Source organism: Dermacentor silvarum, chromosome 10, assembly GCF_013339745.2.
Source record: "Dermacentor silvarum isolate Dsil-2018 chromosome 10, BIME_Dsil_1.4, whole genome shotgun sequence".
NCBI classification, from domain to species: Eukaryota; Metazoa; Arthropoda; class Arachnida; order Ixodida; family Ixodidae; genus Dermacentor; species Dermacentor silvarum.
In genome coordinates this window covers 128,609,514-128,623,720 of record NC_051163.1, presented here as the reverse complement: position 1 = coordinate 128,623,720, position 14,207 = coordinate 128,609,514, and the positions used below count along the sequence as shown (strand labels likewise).

The 14,207-nt window shown below is 43.9% G+C and overlaps 1 protein-coding gene across 2 annotated transcripts; it reads left to right on the top strand.

Moving 5' to 3' along the window:
• The first annotated feature begins 418 nt into the window (after positions 1-418).
• LOC119430908 (uncharacterized) lies at positions 419-11,285 on the top strand. 2 transcript variants are annotated; one of them, XM_049657076.1, is made up of 6 exons: positions 419-1,134; positions 2,466-2,643; positions 4,516-4,601; positions 7,950-8,026; positions 9,324-9,413; positions 10,902-11,285. In XM_049657076.1, the coding sequence occupies exons 2-6, from the start codon at positions 2,621-2,623 to the stop codon at positions 10,905-10,907; spliced, it is 282 nt and encodes a 93-aa protein (XP_049513033.1). In that variant the 5' UTR covers positions 419-1,134; positions 2,466-2,620; the 3' UTR covers positions 10,908-11,285. The 2 variants fall into 2 exon arrangements, with proteins under 2 accessions (XP_049513033.1, XP_037554302.1); XM_037698374.2 differs by lacking the exon at positions 10,902-11,285 and having other exon boundaries at positions 422-1,134; positions 9,324-10,621.
• The last annotated feature ends 2,922 nt before the right edge of the window (positions 11,286-14,207 follow it).

Genomic DNA, 14,207 nt, shown 5'->3' with positions numbered 1-14,207 from the left:
GTTAACTATAGGCGCAAAAAGTAAAACGCATTTCATGCAGTGCTTCATTACTGAATTATAAACATAGCAAGAAATGCAAATTGTTTTTTTTATATTCAGTAAGAAATCACAGAAGCAGGATGGCAAAACGCCAACTTCATAGTGAAAACACTGGATGGTATTTATGTACAACGCGGTTTACATACATATCTGTTTTGTATTTAAAGATTCCTCAAGGGAAGCAATAAGGGGCGGAAGTACATAAATATTGATTTAACATGCATAGAATAAAAAAGAAATGAAAATATAACATGAATATACACTCAATGTCAATGAAAAACAAACTATGAAGTCCACCAAGTTGCACGCGGAACTCATCATTCACTGAAGCTGATGGAGCGTACCGAGTAGAGGTGCATAGCTATTTGTGTCGCCTCCTAGTAAACACGATTAATTCGGGTCGTGTACCAGTGAGCAAAAATAATAATTAGCAATTGAAGGTTGTTTCTCTAATTATCGTTGCAACACATCTTTATTTATGTTTACCACAATGTTGTAAATAAAACAAAATAATATATAAAAAACCAGTCATGGGTCTTAAGACCCACTCTAGCCTGCTAAAGCATAGCCTCTGAGAACTGTTTCAAACGCCGCGGTGACGGCGTAAGTAAAATGGGCTTGCAGTACAGAAAAAAAGCACAACCTTCGAGACTCACAATTACTTTCACGGTCGTTTGCGGTTTTGATGCTCGTAGTACAGTGGTTGGCTTATGGCTTTCGCATTTACTTCGACTTTGGATACGCAACTGTGAAAAGCGCGGCAGCGGTAGCAGCGGTTACTCCTCAGAATCTGAAACCACGCCGGCGGTTCTTTATTCCATGACGGCGGCAAGCCTGCGACCGTCGAAACGCGAGTGGGATTTTTCTCTTGCGTCCGTTGCGCCTGTGATACCCGACAACTGTAGCAGCATGTCATCTGATCCGACTTCAACTGAAGGCTCGCCGACTGATGCGGAAGCAGTTTACCTCGTTTCGCACGGGCCACCAAAGAAAATTGTGAAGTTCACAGGCGCCCGGAAGCTCGCCGACCTTCACGAAAGTGTGCGGATGGGTGGGTTCGCGCACCTGATGACATGCAACGATCTCCTAATACAGGTGAGCATGAAGGTTCTGCGTGTTATGGAGTGTAAAGATGATTTGGTCACTGTTTGGTTCGTATGGGCAAAATAGCAACAGTACGCGTAGCGGAAATGTCGAGCACGAGTAGTAACTGTTGAGTTGTTTCACGTTTACCTGACAGTCCGAGTGTTACGAAATTGCCCTGTGTCACTTCACTGTGCTGCCAATTACAAATATTTTCGGCTCGTCGCTGACATTGACACGTGAAGCGCATACTTGCCCTTAGGAACACATCGTTGCTCAACTTCAGTTTTTGCCTAGGGGAGAACTGGAAAGGAAACTAAACGTTTTCGGGGACTTCCGTCTTCTGCAAACTTTTGCGGTTGGTTTACTACTGATTTGAGCTCAGGTGTGCAATCGCTACCCTATTAGATAGGGAAAGGTGAAGTACTAACAGCTTCAAACAATGTAATGGTGCTTTAGTTTGTGTAACCGGTCGTAGTATGCCATAATCTGCAAATTTCTGTAGCATTTAACCAATAAACAGACAAGACGAGGAAAACAGGAGTGTTGTCTGCCTTGTTATTTGTTTGCTGCAGTAATCATGCAGTAATAAAGTTAAATTCAACCAACACAGGTAAAACATTCATTGACATTTTCACCAACAGGACTATGAAAACGTTGTGCAATCAACTATATGGTTCTATCTTTGGGAAATCATCTGTTCCTATATACTGATTGTTGCTGGCATTGCTAAATAAGCTCAAACTTGTTTGCTCAATGTGTCCTGCACTTAGCTCACATATGGGCCGCAGGATTAGTGTTGTGCTGTGCTGTTATGGCTTTAAATAACAAACCTATTTGGGACACTACAGCAACCATAGAAAAAGGCTAAAAATTAATCAATGCCTGTTCAGTGTCCACTGGTTCAAACCTATTGATAAACCACCGGTGTATGCTTTCAGGTCAAAGATCGGTTCCCTTGCTATGTCAACATGAATGAAAGCACAGCAGTGCATGATGGGGTGTTGATTAACTTATTCGTCTCCCAAAGCCACTCTGAAGCATCAGAGGCACCAAAACAGCTGTATGCTTATCCGTATGTCTTATCCAATCTGTACTCGTTAGTTAACTCTGTATGACTAAAGTCTGTCATATGCTGGAAGGATAAAATAACGGTATTTGAGCAATACTTTAAAGGGGTCCTGAAACACTTTTCTAAGTAATCATAGCATATCATCACTATTAAATTACGTCACCTCAAAAATTTCCTCCCACAAAAGTTTTCGAATCCTTAAAGGACAAGTGAAGTTAGACATAATTATCGCACCGATAAGTGGTTTTTTGTCTCCTTTCATTTCCACTAGCATGCTGGAAGCTGCACAGAGGAGTTGGCAAGGGGGCACAAGGAAGCAATGCCCCGTTGCTGTCCGTAGGGTGAACGCAAGGCGGCTCGTGGCGGCCGCAATTTCTACGCTGCGCTTTTCATCTCTGAAGCCATGCGCAGCAGCGTGCAGTCGTCATGTTCAGCAAAGCAGTGCAAAGGTGAAATGGCTGTTTTGTCTTTTTGAGGTCAAATACATATATATATTTTTTGTTTATTTAACTCAAATGAGCAATAATGGTATTAATGAGAATGTTCTTGCGATCACGAAATCAGCCAATAGCTGTTGTGGGTCTAGCTGCTTGCGATGACACTGCATAACAACTATGCTTAAGTGAGAGCAAGCAATTTTTAACTGCTTTTGCACGAGATTGTGAATTCTCTGCTGCATGTCGTGTAATATTTTGTTCACACTCCCACAGGAGCCTCGTTAACAGAGTGGCAATGCTTTCTTACTATGCACAAAGTGTTTCAGGGCCGAATTAAAGCTTTGTTACTAATGAAAAGGCATTGATAGGTTTAGATAGAAAGACAATGAGGTTAGCCAGTGTAGACTGGCTGCACTTGGGCTCGAAAAGTGCAATGTGCTCAATGCCTTCTGGGCTGAGAATGCTCTCGACCAGTGTCTAGAGCGTTCGGGTATTTTGAAAATTGTGGGTACAGCTGTTAAGGGGGGGGGGGGAGTTTCGACGTTGTTAGGCCCAAACCGTAAATTTCTGATTTTGCGTTGTACTGATAGCACATGTTTATAGCTTTCAAAAAATATAAAACACTTGGCTATATGCGACTTCTAAACCACTTATTTAATTCATTATATTTTTAGCGTCGACTGTAACGTGGGCATGACCTGTCGTCGAGACTTAAGATGATATGAAGTTTCCATCGTATAAAAACGTCTTGAATTAGACAGTACTTTTGGTTTTGGTTTGTGACTTTTTTTTTGTAATGCATTTTACAGCCCTTAGGGAGCTCTTTGTAGCTCTCATGCGTTCCTCTTGCTTTTGTTTATGTTGATGTGTGCTTTTCGGAGGGCACGTCACATCTGTGAAGGACCTATTTCATGCCTTTTAGTGTTGCTGATGAGGAAAACACATACATTGATACAAAATTGAAGTTTTATTGCAACCGCTGCAGTGAAAGCGTACTAAAGCATCTGGAGGTCACTCCTGTACATTTTTGTTTTTCCATGTGGATGCTATCAACAGACTCATGGCGGGTAAAAAAGCAATTTCAAGCTAAAGCTGAAGCATAACAGCACTGAAAGGACTGCAGAAAGAGAGGGAAAGACTACTGGTAAAGTTTAGTATGAAGATGACTAATCGTGGGATGTATTGATTAAGCAAGCAATTTGACACATCTATTCGCACATTTCTCAGAATGCGATGTTTCGACTTAGTCCCTTTTTCTAAAAAAACAGCTGGGCGTACGTGAACTAAATTTTGTGTACATGTCAGCTAGTGCCTCGTACAACTTTGCAACTGGAGGGAATATCTGCATGCTCATGGAAATTTAGAAAACAAATAAAATGCATGTCATATAGTGGCAATTAGTGACATGCTGTACACTCACGATAATTGATCAACAACTAGCTTAATCAGCCGCCCTAGTAATTTCTTATAGAAGATGCTTCTTCAAATTGGTATTCATGGCTAATTTTCTCTTGTGTGCATTTCTTAGTAGTAAACTCATTTGAAGTAATAATTAAATTCTTTTATAATCTGTTTTGGTGAAAGTATTGTTAGAGTGTGAACTCTGGTCATCATCATCAGTTTATCTTGGCTATTGCAGGTCCAAAGGATATACTGTTACCCCTCTCCTGTGTCAAACCCATCCGATAAATTTTATAACCTCTGTCTCGTCATGCACCTAATGCTTTCATAGTGCAGTTAACCGAACAAATTCTCCCATCTGATGAATCACAGTTCACCTGCTGGATATTTCATGGAAATGGTTGCACTACAGTGCTGTTGCATATTGTTTTTTTTGTATATTGTTTTATGTAGAAGGTTTATGCACACTTTTGTAAACATCAGGTACCCGAATAAGCTGTACAACATTGCTGCAAGGTGCCTTGGTGAACCAGTACCCAGCCCTGAGGAACAGATTGGACTCTGGCTATGTAAGAGCATTTCCTTGTAAATTTCCTTCATTTTGATTTCTTTGGCACATTTAAAGGTTAAATATGCTGTCAAAGTCTTTCTTAGCACTTCGTAATGTTTATGGCCATTGTTTCTCGCAACTGTTCTCGTCTGTGTGCTTGTCATTGAGTAGACATGCTGTGATCTATAAGCTTTGCAGCTTGACTAAATTTGAAGATGCCAACAGCAGCTCTGCATCTGAGGTGCAATACGGCCACCTTCTGTAAAATTAATTGCATGCTCAGCTAAATATACAATTGGTTGAACAATATATTTTGTACCTGTAGTCATTTATGCATAAAAATTTTGACCAAACTAATACAGAAAGAAATTACTCAACTGCTGTGTTGAAAGGTGTGCTAAGATAGCTCGACTGGTACATTTTAGAACATGAAGGAAACAGTGCAAAAAACAAGTTAAGATTAGGGCAACTCTGTTTTTACTGTGTACTGTTTTCAATTTCTTACACAATCCTGAAAACCGGAAGCCACTGAACTGGTATTTATGTAAAGTCAGTTGCTTTCACTTCATTCTAGTTCTCCTGGCACATGCACCTGAAAAACAAGTACAAAATCTTAAAGCTTAAATCTCCTAATTTATCTAAATTGCACTGTTGTTCCCACTTGCTGCTACATAACTGTCAACTGCATCAGAGCTGCTCTTGCAAAATCGTGTGTACTAGGAATCCTGCAACTGATAATTGCTGTATCAATGTTAGCTTCAGCTAATGGTAAACAAATCATAATAAATAAGACGAATAATGCAAAACAACAGTATCTGAAAAAGCATACCACCATGTTTGACAAGTAGTCAGAAAGTGTTGCTATGTATCATTGCTGTTAATTGGTGTTCTTTTTCGCATTAGAACGCCTTTAGATTAATAACAGTGCATCCTACTTCTGTAACAATTTTTATTTCTTGTCGTGAAATAATGCATCTAAAATAATAAATTTCACAATCAGTTATTTCTGTAACTATGATGACTAGCCTGATCTCACTTAAATGTTCATGCTACAGGTTGAATTTTTTTTCGGCTGAGTTTGCTTTGTATATACAGAAAGTTTGTTTAAATTTGGAGGACACACACAGTCATGACTGAAAGGAATAAAGTGATGTTGGTCACAAGCTATTTTTCAGCATTAATTAAGGAAGCCACAATGCTATTTGAATATAAAACTTATTCCCAGTGAATAGCTTCTGTTGACTGCCAAGGAACCGTGGAGTGCAGTACAGCAGCAGTATGGTAGCAATGTAAGATCTGCTCACAATTGATTGTTTACATGGCGTTGAATTGAAACGTGCTACTGAGTCACGAGAAAGCACAGCAGAAAGGAAACAGATGATACCATTTTTTTATTGTAGCTCGTTCATGCATTTCACTTCGACATGTATAATGAACTAGCCCCAAATTCAGGTGGAAACAGCGCTAAGGATACAAAGTGAAAGCACATTGAGGAAATTACACGTTGCACTGAGTATTTTTTCTATGCGTCCTCACATAATCCAAGTGTGTCCACCTGAATAGGAGTAACAAACTAGCAGATATGTTCACATTAGCTAGGCCCATCCTTAAGCTTTCTGAAGTTAGCATTACATAATTCTAAGGAAACTATAACTTGAATCAGTGCCTGTATAGTATGTTTTTCAAATACGTAGTTATTGCTAGTTTTTCTTAAACAAACAAAAAAGAACAATGTAATATAATGAGCAAGGTTTTCATGTTTGGTCCAACCATTGAAAGGCCAAGTGAACCACAGCGGAAATTAAATGTGGTTTTATTGAACTGTAGAAGTCATAAAAAATATAAAAAAGATAACTTGCCACTGGTGGGAGCAAAACCCACATCTTGCAAATATAGCATGCAATAGTCTACTCATTGAGCTGTGGTAGTAGCTGTCCTCTCATTCACATTCTTGGGGATTTGTGTATGTGTACTAAATGTGGCCCAGCACCAAACTCATAATCATGGCAGAAGATGTGGCACATACTTTTACCTGCAACCATCACAAAGGGGATGACCCTTAGGAGCAGGCAGCAGGCCTATAAGTACTTTGCATTCATAACAGCATTGGTGCCTTCAGGTAGCATACAGTGCCATCTGCCTGCTCTTAAATGTCATGTACCACATGACGCCTACGGTTCAACGAACATGCTGCAGCGTCAGCCATGGCCTTGAGTGGTGCTAACAGTTCCAGGGCCATATCTAATAAACATAACAAATGCGGAATGAGGTGAATGGGAGAATAACCTCCATCGTGCTTAACTGATACAGGCTCACATGTGTAATGCATATGACGTGGGTTTGCCCCCACTGGTGGCAAGTTGTTTTTTGCCTACTTTCTTTTCCAATGTTTAGTTATTTTACATTTCAATAAAATCACATTTAATTTACCCTGTACTTTCCGTGGCCTAATTATCTGTTGGCTGCATACAGTCTTGATTAACAAAAATCTGGCCCATTTGTTCCACCTATTCATGTTTGACCCACTTGCAGTACACTTCCATAAGCATCACCCATTAAATAGCCGAACACATCTTGCGAATATCCTTTTTTGTAGATAGCTATATGCAGTTAGCTGCTTATAGCTGTATATACCTACACAGGGGACCCTGATCATGAGAAGAAATTTACAGAAGAAAAAATTGGGTTGGAGTGCATATGGCAGGCATTGTCAAATGCTGACTGGGAGCTTACCACTGCCGTTGAAAAGTGTACAATCATTGCATTCTACCAGTGCTAACATATGGGCCAGAAACTTGGAGGTTAACAAAGCTCGAGAACAAGTTAAGGACCACACAAAGAGCGATGGAACGAAAAATGTTAGGCCTAACGTATCAGAGAGCAAACGGGGATAGCCGATATTCTAGTTGACATTAAGAGGAAGAAATGGAGCTGGGCAGGCCATGTAATGCGTAGGATGGATAACCGGTGGACCATTAGAGTTACAGAATGCATACCAAGAGAAAGGAAGCGCAGTCGAGGATGGCAGAAAACTAGGTGGGGTGATAAAGTTTGGAAATAGGCAGGCGAAGGTTGGAATCAGCTATCGCAAGACAGGGGTAATTGGAGATCGGAGGGAGAGGCCTTCGTCCTGCATTGGGACATTTATATAGACTGATGATGATGATATGCAGTTACTATTTATTCACTACCCATTTAGCATTGAATTGTGCCACCGAAATTCCCTAAGTGGACTGCTGTATGATTGTATGAATCTTATAAGCTGTTGCTGCTGGCAGTTTTATACTTGCTAGTTTACTTAATAATTACAAGCAGCGAAATTGGTCAGCAGCTGCAGCCCTTTCACTGCTGTAATTTTTCTCTTCAGATGCAAAAGGCGTGAGCGCCATCATGGTTCTACCATTTCTTGTCAATGAGCGAGGGGACGACATGTTCACAAAAATGGTTAGAACTTTGAGCTGCTTACACGACCAAGTACACAGTGTCAGTATGAGGCAATTGTGAATATGTACAGGGCCCGGAATATTTCGCTGCACCTGTTCAAAGAAAGGTTTTGCACCCACCGCTACACCGTTCTTGCTCAAGTTTTGCGAAATGATTGCATTTTGGGGGCTGCTTCGTTTAGTATGACATTTACTACAGTTAATTGCCTGGTATTAAGAAAAAAGTGCAAATTTGCCTTCGCTTGTGGGGATGCGAGCTGCTGCAGCGATGGCGCTACCATAAACATGTGTCGCCGCCTGCCGGCAGCTGCAGAATGCAGGCGATCAGGGACGTTTGCAGTGTGTTCATGAGCGGGCAACACACGGTAAACCCAGTGGTAAACATCCTTGACCGGCTGCTTTTTGCAGCTGCCGGCAGGCGGCGACACAGGTTTATGCCAGCGCTGTCGCCGCAGCAGCTCGCATCCCCGTAAGTGAAGAAAAATTTGCACATTTTTCTTAAAAACCAGGCAGTTAACTTTGGTAAGCGTTATACTAAACGAAGCCGACCCCAAAATGGGATTGTTCTGCAAAATGTGAACAAGAACAGTGTAGCGGTGAGCGCAAAACCTTCTTTTGAACATGCGCAGCATAATATTCAAGACCCTGTATAACTGTGGGGAAATTTCAGAGCTAGAAAACCACCAAGATACACAATTGGAGTATATCCTTAAGTTAAAATGAGATAATTTTGTTAAACTTGATTATTAAGGCTTAAGAAGTGTCAAGCAATTAATCAGTGTGTGCAGGCGCTTTATGTGTGGCATTCTATTTACTCAAATTATTAGTGGTACTTTTTGTTGGGCTTTGAAAGCAATGAAAGTAACCAGAGAAACCATTTATGCTCTCTACCTAATGGACATTATCAAAGCAATTAAATATGTCAAAGTGGCAGATCAGATCACATGACAGAGCAAATCTTGTGCAACCATCCATGGCTGCACATATGATCTTGCAAAACCAAGTTATGAAAATTGAACTGCAGCTTATGGTAATCTTTTTTTTTGTAGCACAATAAAATGGGTACTTACTGCTTTTGAAGTAAAAGCTTAGAACTGTTCTAATTTTCTGGTAATATAACAAACCATTTTTGCCTACTTCAAACAGAAATTAGCAATTTTGGTCTTTTTCTCTGCGTGATTTTTCATTTCGGCAACACTTACCTAAAATAAAAGTCAGTTCTTTAAAACCTTGTCGCAGAGCAACCCGTATTGTTTTTGTGCACCAACAATTTATGTATTTATATGTTTGCTTTGCAGACGCCAGAACAGGAGTTTGCCCACCCCACATTGCTGTACACTGGCGACAACCGCATCTCTTCCAAGGCCCTGTGTGTGAAGTGTGGATATGTATGTGTAGATGTATTGGACTTCACTTCCGGTGTAACGGGGTTATTTTATTTTCTATGTACTGGGGCTTTCAACATCGAATACATCAGCTCTGCGGAGCAGACACTCTCATTGCTGCAACACATGATTGAAATGAAAACGAAAACGACAAAACTAGGCGCCAAGTCCCAACAGCTTTAATAGCACGGTTAACTGCTACAACTAACAAAATCACAGCCAGTACTGAGCAGGCTGAGAAATCTGACTAAGCTGCTAAAGTCGTCTTGAAATGCACCTTCCTGTATGCACTTAGCCTTTTTTGTTTCTTTTTTTTAACGCTCAGGCTATTTTGGTGTTCGTAGCCTTGGATTATGCAGCTGAGTAATACTGCCAATAGCTAGTCAAACCTCGAAAACTTTATTGTGTTTAAATGTTATTCATAGTTTTTGTATTATGGGACATAAAGCAAACACTCGCCAATAATATTAAAAAAATAGTGAAATTACAAGAAATTGTATTTCGGAGCCAGTATGGGTCCTTTGTTCCCAAATGACAGCAGAGGCAATGGTTTGGTTCTGTACAGGTGAGATGGCGGAGAGCGCATGCATAGATGACAGGCAGATTATCGTGTGACCTTCCTATCGCTTAGCACGTCATCTGAATATGCAGTGATTTTAGTAGTAATTGCATTGGTAATATTGCAGTGGCAATTATGGATGCCTAGTGCTAGTGTATAGAAGGCCCTGTTTTCTCCTGGTGTTCGGATAATGCGTCGGAAATAAGGTTGCTTTTAAAGAGCTAGTGCTTATCCTGCTTTGGGTGCTTCTTAACGTTGCCAGATTGACAGTGAATTACATTTTTTGCATGTGAATATGTACATGGAGCCAAGTTAGTTCAATCTTCCAAAGGGGTCCTTCATGTACACCAGTTCATCACATAGCTTGCTGGAAGGGACATGTGCCACCCAACCATTGCAGTCATTCAACACTCTGGCAAAAGTCTCGCTCATGCCACATGCATACAGGATGGTAGCACGCTTGCTTTTCTTGCTTACCACTTAGCGGATGGGCGCTGAGGCACGATGTTCTTGCTCACTTGGCAGTTTTAGCGGCTGGCCATTACATTGCGTGTCATTTAGCATCAAGATCAACTCTGCTTTTTGCCTTGTATGACTTGAGCAAAGACCGAAAAGCGAGGTTACTAGTGATGAGGCGGCCAACCTTTGTGGCCCTTGTAGGTGTACAGAAGAACATCTAGGTATTTTGACATGTGTGAGTTTGCGATGAACCCTCGTGGCAAGGCCATTGGTGATTCGTTCCTTGAGAACATCAATGGATGCAATGTACCTCTTCTCTCAGGCTCTTCGTGTGCTGTAAACTGATGCTTTCCTTACAAAGTTAAGTGCTTTTTCTGATTGCTATATGTACTCTCACTAAAGGTCACTGTGATGTGCGCATATTTTATTGAATAAAATTTGTACATGTTTTAACTGTTGTGTTGTTCTTTCAGATCTGAACCGAAGCAGATCGAAATTTGATGCAAACAGGGAGGCAGTGCTAATGGAAACATTTAGAGGTGAGACAGCAGTCTTTTTTGACAAATTGGATGATAGGATGGCCAAGAAGTAGCACTTTTGAAACATAATTTGATGTACTTACTATGCAAGCTGCACATGGATTTTTAAGTGGTATTATTCGTCATGCCCTGTTTTACATTTATCTGGTCTTTAGTCATATTTATTTTCTTCTACTGGCATCGATGTTGTATCATTGCTTTGATATGGTGAAATTTTAAGTTTGTCGTTAATTATCAATATTGAAATTTAATTATTCTGCCCATGTATGCCTCCATGGCATATTGAAATAAACAAGCTCTTTGTCATGGCAAAGAAATAACATTCTTGTTCAAGAAATAAATTTTTTTCTCAAATTCCCTGAAATGCTATATTACATAACATTGGACATATTAGCGCTGTTCAGTTTGCCTTGTACACCACATCCCCCCCCACAAAAAAACATGCTGGATATTGCAACTGACGCATAGTATTTCTCAAGGTTGGCCATTGATTCCAATTTAGCAAATCAGATTGCTGTCTTCTATTTTTACCAGGTATGATGCTGATGCATTTGAGGTTATTACATATGATAGTGAAATTTTGGCTCTTGGTGTTTAACTCATTGTGATGTTATATGCTAACTGTTTTTTTCGTTGTCGCCTTAAAAAAGACAAGTCCACTTGTCGAAACGTTGGCTCCTGCTTTCATCTTGTTCTCATTTTGCTCAGTGTTCTTTTAGTTGTTTATAGTTTTGCAGTTTATTATAACATCTAATGGTGGCTGAGAGCTGCTGAATAGCTACGCGTTTGTTGCTTAAACAAATTAAAATCTATATGTAGCGAGCTTCCATATTAGCTTAGAGATAGTCATTTGACTCCCCAGGCAGAGGTCACAGCAGCTGCTGTGAAGGGTCTGGTTGAGTACCAGGAGCTAGTTTCAGCAATTCTTACCATGGTAGTCATGTACACCACCATTGTCAGTCAATTGACTACCCTAGGAAGGGTCATGGTTGCCATTGCAAAGGGGTTCCATTGACTACCAAGAGGTACTTGCATGGACCACTGAGGTAGTCGCATCAACTCTTGCCATGGTAGTCATGTACAACACCATTATTTGTCAGTTGTCAAATGACTACCCTATGAAGGGTCATTGTGGCCATTGCAAAAAGGGTTCCTCTGACTACCAAGAGGTACTTGCATCGACCACTAAGGTAGTCGTATCAACTCTTGCCATGGTAGTCATGTACACCACCATTGTTTGTCAGTTGTCAAATGACTACCCTAGGAAGGGTCATTGTTGCCATTGCAAAGGGGTTCGGCTGACTACCAAGAGGTACTCGCGTGGACCACTGAGGTAGTCGCATCAACTCCTGCTTTGGGAGTAATACATACTCCTCAGTGCTCCTTGAGGGAGAGAGTCACCGGTACTGCAAGAGAGTCGCCGGTACTGTAATTCCAAGGGAGTCTATGTTACCACCCAAAAAGTGGTCATATGTGTGACGAGCAGATACACCTCAAAAAGAGTCGGTTGAGACTACCTTTTTTTTTAAGAGTGATGCTCGGTTGAAGCGCGGCGCCGGCAAGCAGCGGACCCAGAAGCGGCGAGTGCGCGGGAAGCGGCGGAAAAACGCCGGAAGCGTTTTCTACCTGAGGTTGGTGGCACCGATGCTCGGTTGAAGCGCGGCGCCGGCAAGCAGCGGACCCAGAAGCGGCGAGTGCGCGGGAAGCGGCGGCAAAACGCCGGAAGCGTTTTCTACCTGAGGTTGGTGGCACCGATGCTCGGTTGAAGCGCGGCGCCGGCAAGCAGCGGACCCAGAAGCGGCGAGTGCGCGGGAAGCGGCGGCAAAACGCCGGAAGCGTTTTCTACCTGAGGTTGGTGGCACCGATGCTCGGTTGAAGCGCGGCGCCGGCAAGCAGCGGACCCAGAAGCGGCGAGATGCGCGGGAAGCGGCGGCAAAACGCCGGAAGCGTTTTCTACCTGAGGTTGGTGGCACCGATGCTCGGTTGAAGCGCGGCGCCGGCAAGCAGCGGACCCAGAAGCGGCGAGTGCGCGGGAAGCGGCGGAAAAACGCCGGAAGCGTTTTCTACCTGAGGTTGGTGGCACCGATGCTCGGTTGAAGCGCGGCGCCGGCAAGCAGCGGACCCAGAAGCGGCGAGTGCGCGGGAAGCGGCGGCAAAACGCCGGAAGCGTTTTCTACCTGAGGTTGGTGGCACCGATGCTCGGTTGAAGCGCGGCGCCGGCAAGCAGCGGACCCAGAAGCGGCGAGTGCGCGGGAAGCGGCGGCAAAACGCCGGAAGCGTTTTCTACCTGAGGTTGGTGGCACCGATGCTCGGTTGAAGCGCGGCGCCGGCAAGCAGCGGACCCAGAAGCGGCGAGTGCGCGGGAAGCGGCGGCAAAACGCCGGAAGCGTTTTCTACCTGAGGTTGGTGGCACCGATGCTCGGTTGAAGCGCGGCGCCGGCAAGCAGCGGACCCAGAAGCGGCGAGTGCGCGGGAAGCGGCGGCAAAACGCCGGAAGCGTTTTCTACCTGAGGTTGGTGGCACCGATGCTCGGTTGAAGCGCGGCGCCGGCAAGCAGCGGACCCAGAAGCGGCGAGTGCGCGGGAAGCGGCGGCAAAACGCCGGAAGCGTTTTCTACCTGAGGTTGGTGGCACCGATGCTCGGTTGAAGCGCGGCGCCGGCAAGCAGCGGACCCAGAAGCGGCGAGTGCGCGGGAAGCGGCGGCAAAACGCCGGAAGCGTTTTCTACCTGAGGTTGGTGGCACCGATGCTCGGTTGAAGCGCGGCGCCGGCAAGCAGCGGACCCAGAAGCGGCGAGTGCGCGGGAAGCGGCGGCAAAACGCCGGAAGCGTTTTCTACCTGAGGTTGGTGGCACCGATGCTCGGTTGAAGCGCGGCGCCGGCAAGAAGCGGACCCAGAAGCGGCGAGTGCGCGGGAAGCGGCGGCAAAACGCCGGAAGCGTTTTCTACCTGAGGTTGGTGGCACCGATGCTCGGTTGAAGCGCGGCGCCGGCAAGCAGCGGACCCAGAAGCGGCGAGTGCGCGGGAAGCGGCGGAAAAACGCCGGAAGCGTTTTCTACCTGAGGTTGGTGGCACCGATGCTCGGTTGAAGCGCGGCGCCGGCAAGCAGCGGACCCAGAAGCGGCGAGTGCGCGGGAAGCGGCGGCAAAACGCCGGAAGCGTTTTCTACCTGAGGTTGGTGGCACCGATGCTCGGTTGAAGCGCGGCGCCGGCAAGCAGCGGACCCAGAAGCGGCGAGTGCG